This window comes from Bos indicus x Bos taurus, chromosome 26, assembly GCF_003369695.1.
Source record: "Bos indicus x Bos taurus breed Angus x Brahman F1 hybrid chromosome 26, Bos_hybrid_MaternalHap_v2.0, whole genome shotgun sequence".
In the NCBI taxonomy this organism is placed as follows: Eukaryota; Metazoa; Chordata; class Mammalia; order Artiodactyla; family Bovidae; genus Bos; species Bos indicus x Bos taurus.
This window is the reverse complement of record NC_040101.1, coordinates 30,337,970-30,362,967: the sequence shown is the minus strand read 5'-3', so window position 1 is coordinate 30,362,967 and position 24,998 is coordinate 30,337,970. Positions and strand designations below refer to the sequence as shown.

At 37.7% G+C, this 24,998-nt stretch overlaps 1 protein-coding gene across 4 annotated transcripts in view; it reads right to left on the bottom strand.

Moving 5' to 3' along the window:
• The window catches only part of CHUK (conserved helix-loop-helix ubiquitous kinase), a 42,304-nt gene extending 17,998 nt beyond the window's left edge, over positions 1-24,306 (bottom strand). For 3 of the 4 annotated variants that reach the window (XR_003508834.1, XM_027528639.1, XM_027528638.1), the window contains exons 1-15: positions 24,131-24,304; positions 18,769-18,863; positions 17,078-17,192; positions 16,159-16,228; positions 15,275-15,363; positions 13,510-13,599; positions 13,245-13,369; positions 12,972-13,079; positions 12,241-12,376; positions 8,028-8,222; positions 6,970-7,072; positions 4,301-4,424; positions 3,745-3,896; positions 2,076-2,137; positions 719-828 (exon numbers count right to left, since the gene is read on the bottom strand). Coding sequence is in view for 3 of the 4 variants with exons in the window: in XM_027528639.1 (XP_027384440.1) it covers positions 719-828; positions 2,076-2,137; positions 3,745-3,896; positions 4,301-4,424; positions 6,970-7,072; positions 8,028-8,222; positions 12,241-12,376; positions 12,972-13,079; positions 13,245-13,369; positions 13,510-13,599; positions 15,275-15,363; positions 16,159-16,228; positions 17,078-17,192; positions 18,769-18,863; positions 24,131-24,235 (1,679 nt within the window). In the remaining variant the exon portion in view is untranslated. Of the gene's footprint in view, positions 1-718; positions 829-2,075; positions 2,138-3,744; positions 3,897-4,300; positions 4,425-6,969; positions 7,073-8,027; positions 8,223-12,240; positions 12,377-12,971; positions 13,080-13,244; positions 13,370-13,509; positions 13,600-15,274; positions 15,364-16,158; positions 16,229-17,077; positions 17,193-18,768; positions 18,864-24,130 lie in introns of all 4 variants that reach the window. The other variant, XM_027528637.1, reaches the window with a different exon arrangement.
• Positions 24,307-24,998: the final 692 nt, after the last annotated feature.

The following is a 24,998-nucleotide window of genomic DNA, read 5'->3' as shown; positions in this document are numbered from 1 at the left end:
AAAGTTTAATATACTAAGTATCTGCTCTGATATTGCCAATGAATATTCTACAGGGTGTTTCACTGGGTAATAAGTAAGATCTTAAGATGCAAAGTTTAATATACTAAGTATCTGCTCTGATCTACCATCATTTATATAGTATCTCTGCACCAGAAACACTTAAATGGAAAAAAATTATGTCCTGTGATTAAAGAAAAAAAATCTGAAGTTTCTAATCCAAACACTTAGGAAGTTAACCTTTTTTAGCGAATTTAATAAATGATACCTTCCTTAAACCAGAAGTGTGGTAAGTAGGGAAATAGTCTGCAACTTAAAATACTTGAAAAATTACTAACACTCACATGAAAAGATGCTTCGATTTAAAAAGCAAAGGTCATGGAAAAGAATTTGAAAAAGAATAGGTGTATATATATACGGCTGAGTCCCTTCGCTACATACTTGAAACTATCACAACATTGGTAATCAACTATAATATAACCCCAATATAAAATAAAAAGATTTTTAAAAATAAATAAATAGTAAACGTCAACCTGAAGAGTTATTGCCAAAATTTCCTGTGATTAGGAAAAAACTTCCTTTTTAAATATGATGCCAATTTATTTGTGGAAAGAAAAACTATAGAAAAGAACCACATATAATCTTCCAGAAATACAATCAAAGAATAATCTGCTACCAAAAATTACAGACACCAACACTAAGAACATGACTTCACCCTTACAGAGATTCCATCAAGTCTCCCTGACGTCGTCCGTAGGGGCTCTTCTGTAGCTCCATGATTTCAGTGTGCAGGGACATGATTTGATCCTCCAGGTATCCAATGACACCCACCTAAAATATGATGAAACACAAAAGAAGTGACAGGCTCACCACCACACAACACGAGGAACTCAGAGAATGACTTCTTACAGTAACAGAGCAAAGCGACTGAATGTAAAACACTGATTTTGTTCAAGCCTTTTTGTCTCTCAGATTATGACATGTAACTTTCACATGAGAACCAACTTATTTCAGGCTTCTCTCCTGACAACAGTACACTACTAGCATTTTCTTTCTCCTCCTGAGAAGGAAAAAGACAGAAGTGTCACTAATAAGTAAAAGTGACCATCAATACCACTGCATCTCAGTTCTACAATTTTCAGTGTCTCTTGTTCCCAACTTGAATAAAGATGCAGAAAGATAAAAACACTGGATTTCCCAACCCAGGATACCAACTGCCACACTCATTCCTCAGGAAGTGCTGGCATCAAGGAGAGCAACAATTTAGTGGGACCACAGACAGATGTACCAGGTAAAGAAGGAATCTGCCACATACAGTGTGACCATAAAAAATTTATCATCCAAACCAGCATAATTTTGAGAGTATTGATAATAAGAGCTTCCCTGATAGCTCAGTTGGTAAAGAATCTGCCTGCAATGCAGGAGACCCTGGTTCAATTCCTGGGTGGGAAAATCCCCTGGAGAAGGGATAGGTTACCCACTCCAGTATTCTTGAGCTTCCTTTGTGGTTCACCTGGCAAAGAATCCTCCTGCAATGTGGGAGACCTGGGTTCGATCCCTGGGTTGGGAAGATCCCCTGGAGAAGGGAAAGGCTACCCATTCCAGTATTCTGGCCTGGAGAATTCCATGGACTGTATAGTCCAGGGGTCACAAAGAGTCAGACACAACTGAGCGTTTTTCACTTAACTAACTTAACTAATTGATAATTGAGGCAAGAGAGGTAGACTGAAACTGTCCCGAGTAAACCAAGATGTCCAGCCGTCCTATCAAAACCAGTCTTAAAAATATCAGTGATAACTACCATTTCACTCCCACTTAAATATGTATAACCCCACTAAAAAAGGTACAGTCCCCATAATATAACATGGAAACTGAGGCTCAGTGAGGCTTCATTTTAGTCTCATTTACCCAAAGCTCTTGTTTTTATCCACTGTGGTACTTCCCTCTATATACACATACTAGGTATCTGTCTGACATTCAGGAATGATATGAGAAATACTCTACAAACCAAAACCAAAGAATTTCTAAGGGAGACCTCAGGGGTTAATAAGCACACAGAATAAGCTCAGTGATTTTACCTCAGCATAGTGGATAGCCTTTTCTTCCATTTCTTTCCATGCTTTTAACATTTTTTCTGAGGCTAAAAAAAAAAGTCTTAATTGGTCATCTCAGAAATAGCCATAGGTTCAATATTGACCTCCCCATCTCCTTGCCATATCAACATCAAAAACAGAGTTATGAGTTGAATTATTCCCCCAAAAGATGGTGAAGCCCTAACCTTGTACTTCAGAATTTGACCTTATTTGGAAATAGTGTCAGGTGCAAATAGCTAAATTAAGGTTGAGTCTTAACCTAGTATGACTAGTGTCCTTTTAAGAAAAGAAGAAGAAACACAGCAACAGACATATGAACGGGAAAGCTCCATTTCACAACAGAGGCAGAGACTAAAGTGCCACAGCTGCAAGCCAATGAATGCCAAAGATTGCCGGCAAGTACCAGAAGAATCTAAGGAAGGATTCTTCTCCTTAGGTTCCAGAGACAGCATGGCCCTGACAACACATCGATTTTGGACTTTAAGCCTCTGAAGCTATGAGGTAATAAATTTCTATTGTTTTAAGCCACCCAGTTCATAGCAATTTGTTATGGCAACCCTGGGAAACTAACACAGATGACTTTCTCTTAAAAAAATTTTTTTTTAAAGTAATACATGAACATGATATTTAAAAAATTCAAACACTATATAGGGATATAAGAAGTCTCCTCAAAAAAAAAAAAGTCTCCTCCCCCCCACTTTCCACCTTTTGCAATCCCAATGCTAATCATTTCTTACAGACACATCTCCTTTTCTCCCATAAATAGAATCATCTATATATACTTTTCCTTCCTTGCTTTTTTCTCCAATTTAAAACATTGCTGCCTTAAAGATCAAGTGATCTATCAGCACACATAGGTCTACCTCACTCTTTTTAAACAGTAGTCTAAGATATACAACTTAGCAAGATAAGTCAAAGATAATCTGATGAAATAACTATGTTTTGCCATTCATCAGAATGCCTATAATACACAAACAGAAATAAAACATCAATCACAGAACCAGCTTTGGTGAGAAAACTTATTTACCCAGCTGGATACTATTGATCATTTACTTCTGAAACATACACACCTTGCTCAAGTATACAAACAGAAATGCTGAAGGCAACTCTTTTGGTTTATTATTTGAATTTTAACTCTGCTTTTTACATTTCCTTAGTACATCTGAAGGAAGATAAGCTTAGAATTAAATACCAAAAAATTGGAGGCTATGTGCAATAAAAAACAGCGGGACTCCGCAGTAGGTTGTTTAGAAATTAAAAAAAAAAAACCTGAATTGCGTGTATTATTATTTATAGAAGGATAAGTAATTTAAGACATCCCAGGCTAAGAAGTCACCCTAATACAGACTTTGTATCTACTTTATAAATGAGGTTTGACAATCAAATTCTTAAGTCATTTTGCATTTTTCTAAAGGTGAACAATTTTAGTCCAATTGTGGGGGTGAGGGGTGGGTAGAGTAAAGCTGTTCAACTAAAGATTATAAAAATATATATATATATTCAAACCAAATACAGTTTACAATGATATGAGATGTCCTATCTTTTGTTCTAATACGAATGCAAGTGAAACAACTGGCTAACAGGTAAGAAGTTAACACAGCAGATGGCTTCAAGAGACAAGACACTTGTTTCAAATACATTATCCAACACTTACATATCCCGTAAGTCATCTGCTCACTATATCTTTCCAAGTCAAGCTGAATGCTTTTGTGAAAAAACTCCAATTTAGCTTTCAGTTGCTGAGATGCTGAGATCAAAGTGTTTTTCATTTTTGTCAAGTTAGTATTATATCTAAGAAGACTTAACCTAAACCACAGCAAGAAAAAAACAAGATATAAGCATTTTAGAGACACTGGACAAAAGTTTAAAAACTCAAACTGCCATAAGCCCAAAGCGTATGTTTCTATTAGCAATCTATGAGAAATAGCTGATCTCTAAAATCTGATCTCTAAAGAATTTCTGCTTGTGATACTCTATGATAAAACAATCTTCTTATACTAGGACCATTCAGGAACTACTGTCAGTCTATTGCAACTGGATGGTTTCAGACTGTTAATATGAATTCTACACACCTGATCAGAATATTACGTCGCAAATTGGCCCAGTAATATATTTTTGCATGGGATACTGACTAGTGAAAAGTAGCAAAATTTAATTCTTGAGCATGAATGCACATGACACTGTGCCTATAAACAAGAGAATTCACTTACATGGCTGCTCTCTGCCCCTGAAAGAGCCTGCTGTAGTCTTCCTTCAGCCCAGACACATAGTGTACTGCTTCCGCCCATACTTTACGCAGCTGGATAATTGGAAGCTGTATTTTGCTGTCCTGTACTATGTGTAAGAAGATGGGGGAAAGGAGAGGGGAATTACTTTTTAAGATTCTAGTGTTCATTTATTATTCTTTGTGATTTTCTGTCCATACAAATATCATTCCTATAGATGCTAGAAACCAGATGCTAGAAAGAACCACTTGTTATAGTTCCATTCAGTCAGTGTAACTTTATTGAACACCTGCACACGTACTTGAGCCCTGTTCCAGATACAAGGGGAAATAAAAATGAAGACATAACTACATACATAATCACAAAGCTTACAATTATTCCTGTATCGGTCTTTTTCTTCCTTGTTTCTCTCCAATCTGGAATCCTCTTTTTTTTTTTTCCTCTCCAATAATCCAAATTCCTTATTCCTTTGAAGTTCTAAACTAAGTCCCAAGTACTCCACAATCTGCTATAATCTTTTTTGCTTCTGAATAACAAACTTCATCTCTTGAACTACCAACCCAGCTTCAGAAAAACACACTGGGTAAATACGCCTTTAAAAAAGATATGCCTTTCTCAATGTAAGACTTATGAAATTATCTATTTATGATAATCTCTTTTCTTTGGCAAAGGGGATGTTTCTTTCTAAAACTATGGCAGGTAGGTATTAAGTTCAATGAAATTTCATTTTAACATTATAAAATTCTCCAAGATTGAAGAGAGATTCATCTCATACTTCAAGGTGGTGATTATATTCCATTATTCTTTTCCAATGAAAATCTTCAGAGAAAGGGTGCTACACTAGGTTTCACATTGAGAAAACACATTATCTGAAACAGATGTCAAACAAATAAAGCTGTGTATCTGGAAAAATCTTTGCCTCCCCTAATAATGATAAATAGCCTCAACTAACTTCTCTTCTATGTTTATATACCCACACTTAATCCTGAGGCTTCCTCTGACAGACCAAACAAACAAAACAAAATAAAAACTCACACACTTAAAAAAAATAGTCTGGGGGAAGTGAGTCTAGAACAAAATTATATACTTAAAAAAAAAAGTCTGAAAGTGCCCAAAAATGATACCCCATAGCAGGAAGCATACCAAGTATCCAAATTTTTATTTCTAACGCTGTTCTCAATTAAAGGAACCAGGGCTCCTTGGAGAAATGGCCAATTCTAGGACTATGGTAGAAAATTTAAAAGATGGGCCTGGAATACTACATGGTACCAAAAAGTAAGGAAATGCTTAAAAAAACAAAAGCAAAAACAAAAACACCCTCACTAATGGGTCAAGTAGAAGAGGCATAGGAAATCAACTGAAAGAGCTTCTAAGGTAAGCTGCAACAATTTGAATAACAAAATAAACTAGTATTGGATTATAATCTATAATATAAAATAAATATCCATGAATTCAAATTTATATGATAAATGATTAAATAAATTAATAAATGGGAGAGAAGAGATAATTCATGTAAGCAGAAGCATTTTCAATAAATTATATAGATATTCTACCCTGAAGGAGGAGGCATATAACTCTACTCCTTAAGTGTGGATTCTTGCATAGTGATTTCCTTCCACAGAGTATGCAAAGGAGGAGAGGGTGAGACTAAACTTTGCACTGAAGAAAGCTGACTACTTCAGCCATGTGAGCAAGGTAACACTACAGTCATTAATCATGTTTACACTATGTGCCCTTTATATAATGTTTCCAAAATGGTACTTGAATTCTTTGATCTTTCTCTCAAAAACCCATTATCCTAGCCTAGTCATAAGAAAAAAAATCAGGCAAATTGCAACAGAGGGGCATCCTACAACATATTTGATCTCAAGGTCATCAAAAATAAGGAAAATCTGAAAAACTGCAGACAGGACAAATGTAACGTGGTATTCTGGATGGGATTCTGGAACAGAAAAAGGACACCAGATAAAAATTAAAAGAAATCTGAATAAAGTATGAACTTTGGTTAATAACAATCTATTGGTTCATTAGTTGTAACAAAATACCATAATAACGTAAGATGTTAACAACAGGGGAAACTATATGTGTAGGGGAATAACATAAGAACTCTGTCCTATCTGCTCAATTTTTCTATAAATCTAGAACTTTTTTTTTTTAAACTAATGAAAAGGAAAGATTACATAATTTCAGCCCTTGTGACCAATTTTGTCCTTGATTTTATAATATGCTTGTTTTTAGTTTAGGGTAGATAAAAATTAACCACTTAACTTCTTTAGTAGAAAACATTAATTCTCTGAGCAAAAATGAAATCATTTGAACATTAAGTAGTATTCATAGGATAAAATGAAGTATTTGAACATGCTTAAGTAGTGAAGAAGAAACTAAAAAGTGGCTTAATTAATAGTGAAGATTCAGTTTTTCATGTGAGAGTCATATTCATAGGAAAGTCATCTTCTGCCAAATGAGGGGTCTGGTGGTGATTTAAAATCTACCTCTTTACCTTCCAAACCATACAAACCCATCTTTTAGCACATATAGAATCCTGAAGTATGACACAGAACAGAAACACCAAAGAACCATTTCTACTAATCATGTCGTGTCAAAATTATATTACTTCAGGTTTAAAGCTTAGTCAGTAAATGAACTATACTTACCAATATAATTTACACAGTCAGATAAACTTCTGGAAGCAAATGGTCCTTCATATACAGTCTTACTTTTATCAAACAAATAAACCATATAGCTATCACAGCCCCTCTGAAAAAAAAAAAAACAACCAACAATTAAGAAGAAAAGATTCTTGAAAATTCTAGGTTCTCTAAGTACCTAACCACCAAATTTTCTACTTTGAAATGCCAACAGAGAAGTCAAGTTCATTAGCATACATCTCACAGACTTAAGGTCTAAATTTTTATTTGAGAAATATAAGTAACAGCAGTATGGACTAAAGTGAAAACAGTCACCAGACCCAAAAGGACAAAAGCAAAAAGTTACAACAACATACAATGGGAATACTTTTTCAGTAATCAAAAGGAATGAAGTAATGAATGAAATCTCAAAAACATAACAGTAAGTGAAAGAAATGAGACACAAGAGATTATATGATTCCACTTGTATGAAATGTTCAGAAAAGGCAAATCTATATAAGGTAGTAAGTAAATTAGTGATTTTCTGGGCTGGGCAGAATGGATACTAGTAGTTAAAGAACTTAAAGACATGGAAATGTTTTAAAACTGATTTATGATGATGGCTGTGCAATTAGGGTGGTTTGCTAAAAAAAAAAAAAAACTGAATTGTACATTTGAAATGGTTAAATTGTATGATATATAAAATATGCCTCAACAAAGTTAAAAAAGGAAAATATGAAATGAGTCATGACCAGAATCATTTATTACCATCCATCCATCCTCTGACAGGACCTATGAGACTGCTGGTCTAATTTCAAGGTTATAGGCTTCAGGACAAAAAGGGGGAAAAAAAGGATGGAAGTGGCACCAAAGAGAATGTCACATACAGTTTAAAATAACCAATGTTTCATTTCTACCTTTTCACCTTGCAAAGCAATAAGCATAATGAGTAGGATAAAACTAAAAGAATTATAAGATGTGAACCACTCCCCCAATGATTCCAAATAGACATCAAAAATGCAGCGCATGCAATCCCTCTATGCAAAGAGATTTCTTATACTCTAGGTATATAAGAACTGTCTTACAACTCCATCCAGAACACACTGAGAGGCTGGTTTCCGAGGATCCAGGGAAATTCCCATCTCTGAAAGAAGCTCTTGAGAACCAGTATTTATTCCAGTTTCCCGCTCAATACGAGACTGTAGTGAATGAAGACTTTCATCAGGTGGTAACAGAAAAGAAATTATCTTTGCAGAAGTCATATTTAGGATATGTACTATCTGTTTAAATAAGAAAAAAGAGAAATAACTTTGATTATTTGTTACATAAACGATTCAGTGCTAGCTACTTAAGAGCATCATCTCTGCATTAAACAAGATTCAATCATTTTCCAAAGTGAAATTTTCTATAATTATGACATTCTGAAAACTAAAGAGTAGAATTTACTTTTCTACTGCAACAGATAGTTCCTAGGATAGTTAGTTCCTAGGAATTAAGTGTGAAAATTCTAGGGATGTATAAAATCAAGAAAGAAAAACTCCAATTTAAATAAGCAACATTTACTTTTGAGAAAGGTATCACTGACCTAGAAGGAAAACTTTATTAACTGCCTAACAGATGCCAGCCACAAGCTAATTGCTTTCACATAACATCTTGTTAATCAGCTCTTCTACTCTCCTTTTTGGCAAAACAGAAACCAGAGCTCTGAGAACTTCTCACTTAAAAGTCCCACTGAAAGTAGCCAGATACAGGCCAAGTAAGTGTGAGACTGAGTCAGGCAGGGCTCTACCGAGGTAACCAAGGATAGTTACAGAGTTAGATGTTAGTCTTCTTAACACAATCTAATTTTAAATCTTTGTCCTTCTACTGCCCTTAGATAAGCCATACGAAATTAATACCTATGTTTTCCCAATGCCTTACACTGACTAGTGGATGCAAATGATTAGAATTATCGATGATACAAATGTTTATCACAGAGGTAAAGAACTAACTTCCCTTTAGTATATAATAACTTCTAAATTTAAAAAAGGTGAGGGAAGAGAAGGGAGTCTTTCAAGTTGACATGGATTACAATACAAGCATACCAGCTGAGACCTGCCATTCCTTCCCAGCCTAGGTAGATTTCATCCTGTGACAGTGGCCACTAAGATCAATAGCAGAAACACAGTAGGAAAATCCTAAAGTGGACATTTACTTTTACAGAGGGCATATTTCAAACTAGCATGGGGTTCTCACAGCATCCCACTACCAAAGCCAAGATAGAAGGGAGCAAAACAAAGGGAGAGGAAATACAACCTAAATGAATTCTTTCGTTCATCTGAATATCTGCTAAGTATCTACTATGGTACAAACTACTAAGAGTGTTGTGCTAGTAGTGGATATGCAAGCTGAGTAACTTAATCATCCTTGCCCTCTATAGGATAACAGTCAAATAAAAGATATTAAGACACAATAATAGAACTAAAAGACAAGGCAAAATGCAATAGGTAGTGTAATGATATAAAGTACTGTGCAGATTCCAAAGAAGATTCTTTGGTGGGAGGAAAGGTGTGCTTTATAAGGAGGTACTATTTGAGCTGAACTTTGAAAAGGAAGAATGACTAGAACAAGAAAAGCCTGAAAGAAGAAAAGTTCTAGGCAAAAACCAACAAAGTAGGCAGAGAACTAGAAAGGGATGAGCATAATCAAAAGTACCTAAAATGATGCCCCCTTAGGGGAAAATAGGAGATAAGACTAAAAGCGTAGGATGAAATGAGACCAAGACAGATTCTGAATGTCAATGTAAGCATTTGGAATTTATTCAGTAAGCAAAAATGAACTGTGGAAGGCTTTCTAAATTGACAACCTAACAAGTCCAAAATTGGTAAAACATTCAAAAAATAAACTGTACAAAATAACTGGATATGCAGATTGAGGGAGATGGAATAGTCAGACAGCCAAAGTGACGGAAAGGTGATGGGGCAAGTAAGCAGCAGAGGAAAAGCTGTAGAAGCAGTTAATGGAGCAAACATGCTCAGTTTTTCATGAATCATGTCTTGCTTGCCAGTGGGACCACCAAGTGTAGTTACAAATACTCTGCAGAGAGCTGTACAGTCACAACTAAGGAGATAAATTTGGAAGTTATCCATATTCAGTTTATAGTTAAAGTTATATAACTGAAGAAATTGTCAAAAAAAGGAGGAAAAGTAATACGGAAAAAAAGAAAGCTAAGTAAAGACTCTTAGGATATAGTTATACTTACAGGCATGAAAGAGGTGGCAAAGAATGTTTGGTATACTTTTTTCAACTTTTTTGCATATTTAAAGTTTTTCATAATAAATATTTAGAAAAATATGTAATCAGAATCTACAAACTTTTCTTAAGGAAAGGAAATAATTCAGTAACTGTTTTACTGATTTCTTCTTTTTTCCCCCAGAAATACGGGATGAGCTTACTTTTAAAATTTATTTTTACCTGGAAGATAATTGCTTTGCCATGCCGTGTTGGTTTCTGCTGTTTAACAATGTGAATCAGCTGTAAGTACACATATATCCTGTCCCTCTTCAGTTTCCCTCCCTCCCCACCCCTCTAGGTCGTCACAGAGCATCAAGCTGAGCTCCCTGTGTTATACAGCAGTTTCCCACTAGCTATGCTGATTTCTTCTTTATGTCATTCCCTCCTTTAACAATAAATACCTTAGAAAAATGTCTTATAATAATAGCAACCTATTCTTCAGTTCATGCTTCTGTGCTCATGACATTCCTCTGCTTGCAAATCTTTCCCCCAGATTAACACTTCCTTATCCTTCGAAACTCAGTCTTATTATTATGCCTAGGAAGCAACCCTGAACTACTATGACTAGTACCCTACACACACCTTATTCTGAAACCTCACGGCAATACTGATCCTTTAAAGAAGATGTTACTGTACCTAAACTACAAATAAATATAAATATATATATATATTTTGCCTAGATTCACAGATATACAGTTCAGTGCTACAAACTGAACTAAAGTCTATAGAACACAAAACACATAAGGAGGACTCCTTACTCATGCTCTGTAAAACAAGCACATGCTCACAGACTCTTTACAAGTAGAAATGATGTTATGATTACCATGAAAAGACTGAAAAATATGAGAAAAAAAACAAAAATTTTTGAAACCAACAAAGAACTAAAAGGTGTCACCAAGTCCTGCTTGTCTAACATGCTGGGGGATGATTTACTCCGTGGCACAGTAGAAGAAAACCAAATCACGACACCAGCTGTCTTTTCAATGTGAGCCAAGAATGACATCAACATGGCCTCAAGTTCCTATTTAATGAAGTGTATCAAGGTAAGAGTAAAACCTTACATTACTACTACTTTCTCATTTACATTTTAGAAACACTATCTACCACAAGCAATCAACAAATACGAAAAGATAACAGATGAGTTGTTTCTACATATACAGCATAATAGAACCTCTCGTTCGTATCAATGGATATTTACTGAGAATCTGGTACGTGTCCAGCTTTGTACAGAATGCCAGCATAGGAACACTGTGGTGGTAGGATAGATGACTGTTAATAAAAGTAAGAAAAACAATCTCATCATTAAAGAAGACAATCTATATGGAGAGGCATGAATGGAAGATGAGAAACAACTAGAGAATATAATAAAAATGGTTAAATGATGCACTGTGAGGTAGACACAGTTTGGAGAAAAGGAGAGTTGAATATGTGCCAGTACAGGTGAGGGGATATATAGCGATAGATATCAGTCTGGCAGAAGAACAGCATCTGTCAACACAAAAATGGATAATGGGCTTGATGGAATAAGGTGCAATGACAAGCTGGTCCTAAGTGAAGTAAAGGGTTAAGAGAAATGAAACAAGCACTTGGATGAGGTAGACCTAAATGAAGAAAACCCCCACAAACCCAAGCAGGTCAGTTTAGACTTGATTTGGTAGGCAGAATCAGTTTCTTGGACTGGAGAATCAAAAAGCCTTTTCAAAAAATAAAACAGGCAGTTCATGCTGTACGGACTGTAGGATGGAAAGTAAGTGTAGAGGCAAAAAGCCAGGTAGGAACCTTCCTCACCAAACCAAATCCAATATGATTAGACCTAAATGAACGAGGTGAACTGGTACCAATATGAGAGAGGGGGAAAATCCAAAAGATACTTCAAAGGAGTGATCAATAAGACCACTTAGAAGTAAAACTGAGAAAGCTTACTAAAGAAATAGAAATGCACTATTAAAATATATTTATGTCCATTCTCCAATAGTTTGTTAACTTCAATGCAAGTCTTATGAAGTAGACCCCATTCAAACTAACCTTCAAATTCAGAATGTGATCCATTAATACAAAACATCTTGGCTGCTTCAAAGTAAGATCAACAGGTCCTCCTCTCTGCTGAGGATCCCAGTTTAGCATCAACTGCAGCCAGTTTTCCATGGGTTCTACTATTAAACTAGAAAACATACAAAAATAGGATAAAAATCATTATATTCCAATTTTCTTTTAGTTTTGTAAAAAAAGTGGTTGTATAGGTTATTTGTATGATATTATATCTTACTTCCAAATAATTCATGAAATGACAGGTGACCAACTTTTTTCCATTAAAAAAAATCCCAAACCCACATGCGCAAGTTAGTTACGGGCAACTCCAACAGGTGAATTCACTTCCATTTCCTAAGGAACCCATTCATCACAGTATTCTAAGAGTGTTCTTAGCACCTAAGCCAATCAGTTGAATGGCAGTTCTTATTTCCACTATCAACACAAATAGTGTTGGTAATCCATATGGCTGTCCATACGGATGCCACTATTCACAGGTGGCTATTTGCATTTATACTTAATTAAAATTAAATAAATTTGAAATTCAGTTCTTCAGTCTTACCACCCACCTTTCAATTGCTCAGACAGACTCATGTGGCCAGCATACATATAAAACATTTCCATCATTACAAAAAGTTCCAATGGATAATGCTACTTGAAGCAGACAACAACTTTACTGACATCCCTGAAGAAAATGAGTCAAACTTCCTCAACTAAAATATACATACCTACAAAGGCTATTTGGTTGAGGTAAATGGCTACTAAACCGAACTTCTCCTGTCATTTCTTCACATGCAAATATACACTTTGGATCCTTCTTCTTAATCTTCTCATGCCTATAAAAACAAAAGCTACTTCAGTTGACAACCTGAGACATTTTTGCCTTTTAATTTTATTCAGTTGTGTTAAAAAGTAATTATACCATTTAAAGAAAGGCAGCCAGAGGGGTACTGAAAATTTCACTCCCATTAAGCATACCAAAGTTCTGTCTCATTTCTTACCAGGTAAATGGCTGCAGATGATGCAAAAAAGGCCTATATCCAGCAATACACTCAAACACCATGGTCCCAAAGCTCCAATAATCAACAGTGGCTGTATAAGGCTTATTCTCAAAGAGCTCTGGGGCCTTAAAAAGAAAAAAAAAATGCTTTAAACATCAACACTATAAGAGAAAAGCTACTTGAGTTTTGAACTATTACATTCACAACCTTAAGAAATAAGAATAATGCTGTACACTTAAATTCAAAGAAACAATATGTGTCTTACCAGATACTGCAAAGTTCCCACAAAAGATGTACAAAGACTTCCTTGATCAACATCTTTGGCATATCCCAAATCAATTATTTTATGCATAATCTGCAAAACAGTAAGTATTAAATGGCTGAAAAACTTGAAAAGGAAAGGGAACAAGGTCCTTATAATGCTCTGGAGAGGGAGGTGGTGAAGAACATGGCTCTGGAATAAGACAAACATGTTTCAAGCCTAAGCTCTACCACGTAGATAGATAGTTATGTGACCTTGATCAAGTTATTCCTCTCAGTTTCCTATATAATGATATTCCTAAAAATCCCTACTTCACAGAATTGCTATTAGGATTCAATGATAATGAAAATAATTTAACAGTGTCTGACATATAGTAAAAAACTAAATCAGTTCAGTTTAGTTGCTCAATAGTGTCCAACACTTTGCAACCCCATGGACTATAGCACACCAGCCTTCCCTGTCCATCACCAACTCCCAGAGCTTACTCAAACTCATGTCTGATAGACAGGTCAGGATGCCATCCAATCATCTCATCCTTTGTCATCCCCTTCTCCTCCTGCCTTCAATCTTTCCCAGCATCAGGGTCTTTTCCAATGAGTTAGTCCTTCGCATCACGTGGCCAAAGGATTGGAGGTACAGCATCAGTCCTTCCAATGAATATTCAGGACTGATTTCCTTTAGGATTGACTGGTTTGATATTCTTGCAGTCCAAAGGACTCTCAAGAGACTTCTCCAACACCACCATTCAAAAGGCATCAATTCTTCGATGCTCAGTTTTCTTTACAGTCCAACTCTCACATCCATACATAACCACTGGAAAAACCATATCTTTGACTAGACAGACTTTTATTGTCAAAGTAATGTCTCTGCTTTTTAATATGCTGATATAGACTGGCTATTAATTTTTTATTTTGGTATATTCAGAATAAGCTTGATCCGTTAAACTGGAAGGCACAGGCAGGGTGACTTCCAAACTTATAAGAAGCATCATACCATCTTAAGAGTGGATCAACATGAGTAAACACCTATCTAACTTCAAGAACATCCTAAAGTCTCAGGATACATACACAAACAAAAAGCAAATAGTCGGTGCAAAGCATACACAAAAGGTTCCTAAGAGAAGAAGCACCAAGGTTTCATCACTTCCAACTGATCATTATCTTCACAACCTAAGGCCATACAATCCAATTCAAGGTTCACATTCTTGGCTTTATGTCTTTATTGGAATGGAATTTGGGCACTAAAAGCAAGAAAACTGCTCAAATTACTTGGATAAAAATAAATATTCCAAGAATTAATTCACAATTTCTAGTTCTTCTCAAGATGACTCTTTCAGGAATCTGAGAAATCAAGGTTTTGAATTTTAATTAAAAATAAACTTAGGACTTTGGGGAGGAGACTGACTTTGTTTTGTTCTTCTTAAATATGAAAACATACTTTAAACATATTTTTTTTTTCTTAAAGAAGACTAAGGGTATGTTTTTTGGATGTACTTCATAACATACAAATTAACAAATTACTTACTGCCTACTAGCTCTGCTAGATACTGTGCTGGAAAAATGAAATGAACAAGACAGATGTAGCTCCTTCTCTAATGGAGCTGTTATGTTAGCAGAGGAGACAGACAAACAAAAAACCACAGTTCAGTATAGTGAGGGCTGGGATAAAGAAGTACAGAATGCTATGGTGGGCACCAAACCGCAAAGACTAACGACATCATGGAGACTCTATTCAATTAGCACAGAACATTTCTTCAGGGTTTACCTACCTTTCCACCAACATCCTGAAGAACTATGTTTTCAGGTTTTAGATCACGATGTATAATTTTGTTTTCATGCAAATATCGGATCCCAGATCCTAAATAAAGTTTAAAATGTATTTTGAGGTAATAGAAAAACACTGAAATAAAAAAATTCAACTCATTTTGTACAGATCTGGTCTGATGCTCAATTTTATATGGACCATCATAACTACATGATTAATGATTTTATAGACACTCAAATTTTCTCCACAAAAATACAGTAACATTAATCAGACAGCAGAATTACAATATGTTCCCATTTAACTTATGAAAATTAATATTAAAAAGAAATGGAACAAGCAATTGAAAAAAATCCCAGTATTATCATTGGACTTCTCAACTAGACTTTGGCCTCCATAACCTAAGAAAAGAAACAAATCAAAATATATAGAGAAACATAATCTGGCCTTCTGAGCTCTCTCCAAGGGCCTATGTCCTGGTTATTTTAGAAATTTTTCAGGAGTAATTCTGATTAAAAAGAGATTTCACCTTAAGAATACCGATGCCTATGAGAAGCAATGTCCCTGGTAAATAAATTTACTATGTTAATCAGGGAGGAAGGAATACATAAGATAATTTCACAACCTTTATTTTTTAGCAACTAGAATATCTATTAGTCAAATGGACACAGACAACACAAAAAATAAAAACCAAAATATCCTAGTTTTAAATTAGCATCAACAGTAATACTTAAATTTTTCTGATAATTTCTTAAAGATCAAAAATTTCTTATACTTAAAAACCTATGCTTTGTATAGTTTATCAACAATTCTAATTGCCAAGCAGTATACAGACTCATACAGACCAAATGGGCATTAAATTATGATGGAATTTTCATACTGATTACATACCTATATCACTCAGTAAAGAAAGTATCTGGCTTTCTTTAAGTCCACAGCAATTTTCTGGTTTGTTGAGTAGCTAAAGAAAAAAAAAAAACCTAAAAATGTATATTGCCAATGTTGCTGGGCAGTAATACTGATACATTAACCATTATACTTTGAGAGAATAAGAAAATTAGTCATGATTAAGAAAACATAAGGGGGAAAAATTACCAAATCCACACAGAGGACATGTAAATTTCATGACAAAATTTATACAAGTAAAAATAAAGGGAGAAGGTATTTGAAATTTTACAAGGTTGAAAAATCTCACAGATAAATATATAAAAATAGTCATAGGATATTTAAAATAATAGCCATTTTAAATATATAAAAAGAGCTCCAAGGTGGCACAGCAGGAGCCATGGGTTTGATTACGATTATTGGATGGGGATGACCTCCTGGAGAATGAAATGGCAACTTATTCCAGTATTCTTGCCTGGGAAATCCTATGGACGGCCCATGGGGTCACAAAAGAGTTGGACATGACTTAGCAACTGAACAACAACAACAACTGGTAGATTTAAAATGAGATGGGAAAGATTTGCAACAGAGAAACATCAACACTTTACACATTGACACTGTGATCTAAAACCATCAATATAGTCCCATCCTGCAAACACCACTACCACCAACAAAAATATTCATGTTCTAAAGCAGGGGTCAGCAAACATTACCTGTAAAGGGCCAAGAGAGTAAGTTCTTTAGGCTTCCAAGTCATGCAATCTCTGGCACCACTACTCGACTCTGCTACTATTGTAAGAAAGCAGCCACAAAAACAGACAACAGGCCATAGTTTACTGACTCTTACTCTAGATTATTGTACTGAGTGGGATTCAAATACTGCTAGAGTTCGTGATTTACTATCTCATCAAAACATCCACACTACCTTCCGGAGATCTCCTCCAGAACAATATTCCATTGCTAGCAGAGGCACATCGTTAATCAAAAAATTCAATTCCTCAGGAACGTCACAGGCCTTTACAACATTGGCGTGGTTCAACCTAACAAGGGGAAAGCATTATAATAAAAAATTTGTTTCCAGTGAAAAGGGACTGAGTTTGAAATTGTAGTTATTTGGGGGCAGTGAGGGGATGAAAGACTGACTTTATTTATAATGTTCTAATTTCTCATTTGTATAATTAAAAATTGATATTGTGTAAAAGTTTTTAATTTGTGTACAAATACATGTTTTTCAATAAATATTGAATCACATTATATATTGTTTCCTAACATCTTTTTTTAAACTTAGTAATATATCATATCACCATCATCATCACACAGTGGTCTCTAAACTGGAATAGATTCCCATGGCCCAGGGACCTAAAGAAACAGAATTTCCATGTGTAGAGCCTGAGGATTTGTATTGTTAAAAGGTTTTTCTAGTGATTCTGCCAGATAGCCAAGTTTGAGAACCATTAAAATGCATTGAGAACTCTGAAGTCAAAAAGTGCTTATTTCAAATCCCGAGTCTATTACCTATCAGTTATATGACTATAAGCTTCAACTTTTTCTTTAGCAAAGAGATAATGCCTAAACACAGGGTTGCTGTGACAACGAGAAGATATGGGTAAGCCCTTATTAGCATTCTACCTGTGGATGTTTTAAAACATAGCCACTTCTCCCTTCAAGAGCTGAATTCTCTTTCCCTGAAGTAGAGGCTATATTAAAGGACTGATTTCTAACAAACAGAAATTATTTGGAAAGGATAGAGTGTAGCTTCTGAGGGAAGATCATAAAAATATGTCCGCCTGCTCGCTCTCTCTCAGATCACTGACTTTGGGGAAAGTTAGCTGCTATGTTATGAAGACATTCAAATTTCCCTATGGAAAGAGAGGCACATGTGATGGGGCACCAATGCCTCTAGCCAACAGACACTAAATGAGCTTTGAAGTGGTCACTCCAGCCCCACTCAAGCCTTTGGATAACTGCAGCCCCAGTCAACATTTCGAGATGTTTCAGGAGGCATCTCTTGAGTCAAAACCACCTAAGTCACTCCCAAATTCCTAAACCACAGAAAGTGTGAGACACCAAACTTCTGTTGTTTTAACCCACTAAGCTTAAGGATAATTTTTTTACAAAGCAATGGATATACTATTTAACAAAAGTAGGTGAGAGTAAAAAAAATTTTTTAATTAAAAGTAGTGACCGCTATTTAACTATAAAGTATAACAGATAAGCACTGCCTGAGACCCAAAGGAAACAGATTCTGCCCTCAAAAAGCTGAGTCTGATAATACCTAGCTGACATTTTATTTTATGTTTTTGGAGCATAGAAAAATTTACAGCAAGGCCATGCAAGGAAATGGTGGCTCATGCTCTAAAAAACTCCAAGTTCCCTGAAGGGCTTTTTGTTTTTCTTCAATATTATACTATTATTACCTAGATAACTATTTAAACAAAACCTACTTAAGCATGATGTGATGTTATTATTTGAAATAAAACACACATATTTAATGAGAAGGAGAAAAATATGCCCCCCAAAAGATTCAAAGAAGAATGGATTCCTAGCCTCCTTCCCTATGATGACATCTGGGTGGGTTGCAAAACTGGGGAAACTTAAGTCATCAAGTACACTTACTTCTTCATGATCTGGATTTCATGGCACCACCGTTCTCTGTTTTTGGTACTTAGCTCTAGGCGACAAGACTTAATTGCTATTTTGAGATCAAGTTCCTGCCAAAATAGAAAATCAACAGAAGATTATAAATTAGGTTCTTGTGCAGATTTACTTGCTATCAAAGAAATGCCAACTTGGGGAAACAAAACTCTTTTAGCTTTACTAATTAAACAGAAGATTATAAATTAGGTTCTTGTGCAGATTTACTCGGAGAAGGCAATGGCACCCCACTCTAGTACTCTTGCCTGGAAAATCCCATGGACTGAGGAGCCTTGAAGGCTGCAGTCCATGGGTCGCTGAGGGTCGGACACAACTGAGCGACTTCACTTTCACTTTTCACTTTCATGCATTGGAGAAGGAAATGGCAAACCCACTCCAGTGTTCTTGCCTGGAGAATTCCAGGGACAGGGGAGCCTGGTGGGCTGCCATCCACGGGGTCGCACAGAGTCGGACATGACTGAAGTGACTTAGCGGCAGCAGCAGCAGCAGCAGATTTACTTGCTATCAAAGAAATGCCAACTTAGGGAAACAAAACTCTTTTAGCTTTACTAATTAAACATATTTATCCACAGTTCTCTTGAGCCAATGCTTCTGCCAAGTAAGCCATGAGACTATTAAACTAATGCTTTTAAACTGACCTTCAAACACCAAAGCACACAAGCAAAAAGTTACTGAGGCTGATCCTGTAACAGATCTCTTCAGAACACCATCTCACACATGCTGCTAGAATATAAAAAGACTCTGTCTCCCCAACAACCCCTTTCTGAATTTAGTCAAGGCAGCTGAAAACGGTTCCAGGTTCCCACATAACTAGAATGCGGAGAATAATTCAGGGCTCCCTGCCTCAACAGTAGGAAATAGTTTTAATATGACCAAATCTAATACAAAAAAACTCCAAAACTATATCCTAATTTTTGCATTTCAAATGACATTGAAAGACTCCTAACAATGGTTGTATATTCCCATGTCTAGAAAACGGACCTAACAGCTCTTGCCTCTATGACTAGTAATTTAGCCAATTCTAACTGAAATTAAACCCAACCTGATGTACATTACAGGAAGCAGCCAAACCTCATCACATTCTGGCAACAGTAATAATGCAGCCCAGGAACAGGAAGCAAGACACAATTTGTATAGGATGGTCTGAAATGGGGGCCAGCAAGAAATGAGATAACTGATGTATAGAGCGAGAGTAAGGAACTAGGCCAGACTACAGCCCAACCTAACCAGTGTCCTCCCTTCCTTCAGCCTCTCGTTATGAGTAGATGCTGAGCTGCTGCTAGGTCCTGTGTACGTTTTTACCACTATGGAGTCAATCTGGTACAACCATGAACAACATTAAGTCCTAAATTCTCATATGAGTAAGGCAGAAAGCTATCTATTTCAAAAAGATTTCACCCTAAAGTATCCTTCAACCTCTCAGTTTATATTTCAGCTACTCTCTGAAGGTCTCCCTCACTTTTCACGGAGAATGCTCTGTGGAAAGTTTATACATGTCCAGCAAAACAAAAAAAGAAGAGTTTGGTGCTTTAAAAAAAAAAAAAAAGGTAACAGTAATAGGCAGGAGATGAATGGTGGTGATAGCTGCACAAAATGTGAATGTACTTAATGCCACAGAACTGTACACCTAAAGATGGCTAAATGGCAAATGTTATGTATATTTTACCACAATAAAAAATTGGAAAATACTAAGCTAAATTATGGAGAAGGCAATGGCACCCCACTCCAGTACTCTTGCCTGGAAAATCCCATGGATGGAGGAGCCTGGTAGGCTGCAGTCCATGGGGTCGCTGAGGGTCGGACACGACTGAGCGACTTCACTTTGACTTTTCACTTTCATGCATTGGAGAAGGAAATGGGAACCACTCCAGTGTTCTTGCCTAGAGAATCCCAGGGACGGCAGAGCCCGGTGGGCTGCCGTCTATGGGGTCGCACAGAGTCGGACACGACTGAAGTGACTTAGCAGCAGCAGCAGGAAGCTAAATTAGTTTCTATTAGTTTCTTTACTATAGGACTTCACAGAGCTTTTAATATGCTATTGTGGGTTATGACTCTCCAATGAAGAAATATTATATGCATCATTTATAGAATGTATTCGAAGGCAATGGCACCCCACTCCAGTACTCTTGCCTGGAAAACCCCATGGATGGAGGAGCCTGGTAGGCTGCAGTCCATGGGGTCGCTAAGAATCGGACACGACTGAGCGACTTCACTTTCATTTTTCACTTTCATGCATTGGAGAAGGAAATGGCACCCCACTCCAGTGTTCCTGCCTGGAGAATCCCAGGGATGGGGGAGCCTGGTGGGCTGCCATCTATGGGGTCACACAGAGTTGGACACGACTGAAGCGACTTTGCAGCAACAGCATAGAATGTATTGACCACAGTATCCTTTTTTCAAAGCATTTTACAAGATTAGTTTTTCCAAACACATTGTGAGAAGTGCCACCCTATATCGTAGGAAGAGTTCTTTGGTTATTTCACCATGCTTCTACATCACTTTACAAATACCTTCATTATATAGGTTGCCACATTGTACTTCAAGTGTTTCTGTGTCTACTTCTCTCACTAGACTTGAAATTCTTTGAGGGAAGAAAATACTGTTTTTGTTGATTCTGGTACCATCAGCTGTCAGCTACCCAATAATCAGTTAAATAAACCATATTACATCCTTTTCTCTTTCTCGTTGTGATTTAAGAGGGGGTAGATGAAATATTGAAATGTGGCTTCCACCAAAACACAACGATTTGAAAGCCAAACTCAAAGCTCTAATTGGAAAAGTAATGATACTATTTCCAAGTCTTACCACAGAGTATTCTCTTCTCACTACAGACTCAGTTGTCAAATGTCCCAGTTCTGGGGAAGGGCCACTGTGAATATCTGGAAAGTTCCCAAGAGATTTCTAAGATTCTAGAGGAAGCTAAATCTCTTCATTTAAACAGTGATGAATTCCAAAGACACATCCTCTGGTAACACATCCTCTGGTATGTTGGGAGGAGGAAATTAGGGAGGAATTATTGTTTAAAGACTCATGTCCTGGAGGCTCAGATGGTAAAGAATCTGCCTGTAATGTAGGAGACCCAGGTTCAATCCCTGGGTCAGGAAAATCCCCTGGAGAAGGGAATGGCAACCCACTCCAGTATTCCTGCCTAGAGAATTCCATGGACAGAGGAGCCTGGAGAGCTACAGTCTGTGGGATCACAAACAGTCAGACAGGACTGAGCAACTAACACTTGCTCTTTCTTTCATTGTTTAAAGGGTACAGAGTTTCAATTTGGGAAGATGAAAAAATTCTGGAAATAGAGGGTGATGGCTGTTGCACAACAATGTAAACATACAATGTCACTGAACAGTACACTTTAAAAGGATTAAAATGTAACTTTTATGTTATATATATTCCATCACAATTTTTTTTTAAATTTTAATGTATTCATTCATCCCCAGCCAGGAACCAAGCAAAGCAGTCACATAAACAGGCGAGCATGCAAACTCCTTTTTCTTATGACCAGACTGATGGGCAGGTTGATAACAAAGCCACAGGCAACATTCTGCTGGAATGTACTTGGCCCCCTCTCTTTACTCTTTGAATGCCTTGTGTCTGATAGTTAAAATTATTAAATTTACTATTTGTCTGGCTGTCAAAGTACTTAATGCCTGGTCCTTCACCTTCCTTTCTCCCTCTCTCCAAGACTCTCTCCTATGCTCTACTAGAAACATGCTTCACAAAATTTCCTGTTATATCAGTGACATTTGTCATTGTATAACTGCCACACAAACAGACCTAATCCTCCCAGGTAGACTCCCATCTACCCTACCCCTCCCTATGCTGTGAGCTCTCTACTCACATTCATACTTCTTAGGACAGCAAATCATGATTCCCCCTCTTGAATCCACTTCTTAGGTCATAGGCCAATACATTTTAGAAACAGCTTAACTGTTCATCTTGTCTTATATGTTTTTCCAGAAAGATTTACCTTTTACAAAAAATCTTCGAGAACACCACTTTTATCTTGACATTTCCTTTTTTTAACATCAGTTAATGATGATGAAGATGATGACAACAGCAACAACACAGCAGCAGCAGGAGCTAACATCTGAGAGCTTACCATGGGCGTGGCACTTATAAACATCTTATTTAACTCTCAGACTCATGATGTATATACATTATTATAACCATTTTACATATGATAAAATAAAAGCTATACTGCAGGGAATATTGTTCCAGGGTCTAAAAAGCTAATAGGTCTGAAAATGTCCTTCAAGAGAGCATGTGCTGTGCTAAGTCTCTTCAATTGTGTCCAACTCTTTGCCACGCTATGGACTACAGCCCACTAGGCTCCTCTGTCCCTGGGATTCTCCAGGCAAGAACACTGGAGTGGGTTGCCATTTCCTCCTCCAAGGGATTTTTCCGACCCAGTGGTCAAACCATGTCTCTTCTGTCTTCTGCATTGGCAGGCGTGTTCTCTACCACTAGCACCACCTGGGAAGCCCTCAAGAGAGCACCGACCCCCCTCAAAGGCAGTGCATAAGGCTGCATGCATGTGCGTCTGTGCATTTGTCTGGGGAAAAGGTTCATAGCTTTTATTGGTATATGAAAAGACTGGCTCACACATGATCGTTAGATGCTGCTACCATGGTTAAATATTTTCAGTTATTTTCAGTTAAATCGAAGCACAATTTCCGAGTCTAATGTTAACTGTCTTCACCTGCTAGAGGACCTCACCCTCTATCTCCTACCCTTGTGAATCCACGATCATTTTCACCAGGTGTTCCCTACTTAGAAAGCATCCCCAATTCCAAAGCCCCAACACCCAATGAAACCAAAAGCTTGACTGCGGACCCACTATGACACCGTCCTTGTCTACTCCAGGCCCTACAGACATCACAAGGCTTGCAAGCACACACAAAAAACACACACATTCCAACAGGCAGCCCCGACCCAGCCCCATCTTCTCAGCCACTTGTGCTCACAATATGTGCACACTCTGATATGTGTGTACCTCCCACACCCTGACTCTATATTCAGAGGGACACGTACGTGCCAGCACGCTCGGTAAACACATCTTGACAGTCATAACAAAAGTTCTCCCTAATAGCTCTCTCTCACACACTGCCCAGAACTCAGATAAACCTCGGACTCAATCCCAGGCTCACAAATACAATCAGTCCTCTGTCCTCTCTCTCTCACACACACACACACATACTGAGGCTCACTGGCCCACGACACTGCCCCACCGACAATCTCTCACGTACTGACAAGGCACTGTGTTCCACAGGCGCCCTGACAAACACCCACCGCCGCTCCCTTGCGCGCCCCGCCTCACCCGATGTTGATACAGGCAGACGTTCCCGAAGCCGCCGGTGCCCAGCCGCTCCCGCATCTCCCAGGGCCCGCCCGCGCCCGGCCGCAGCCCCGGGGGCCGCTCCATGGGGCGGGAGGGCGAGCGGCCTGAGGCTCCGCCACTGTTTCGAGGCCGGTTCCGGGCCGCAGAGGCTCGCGCGTCTTTCTTCTCGCGAGAAGCAAGCGTCATTTCCGGTAACTGCGGCAGCGAAAAAGCCCGCCCCGAGCCCCGCCGGCGAAACGGTAGGGAGGAGGTGGGTACTTTAAATCCCCTCTCTCAGAACGTTCCCTAGGCATCGTCGTAGCTGAGAAAACCCACATGTGTTTTCCCAATCTTCAAAAATATAAGCTCTCCAAACAATTCCCTTAAAATCACTTTCCAAATCAGTCTTTGCCGTATTCGTCTTTTCTAAACTTAAGGTTGTCCCCACCCTTGTCTACGCTTCACCTTATTTCAGACCTTTCCTCCAGCCCCACCAGCCGCTGAGCTGCCACTGGTAAAGGCCACCGAGGATTTAAATATTGGGAAATCCGACGAACTAGAAAGAATTCTGCGCTAACAGGCCCGCTGATGCATTAGGCGTCGTAGTTCATTTTCTTTTCTTCTCTTAAATGACTTCGTATGCACCTGTTCTAGGATCTCCCCTATAACCCCAAACAACTCAAGGATGTGACGCTGTTCCGGAGTAAAGAATGCTCCGCCTGACTTCGGGAGCTTTTCCCTAAAAGCCTCACGGAGCTTGCTGTCAGGCGTACCTCCAGTTGTGGGTTTGCCAGCACGGAAGTTCCTCATTGTGGGGTTGTTTCCGACACGCCAGGCAGAGCTGGAGGCAAGCTTCCGATAGCTATTG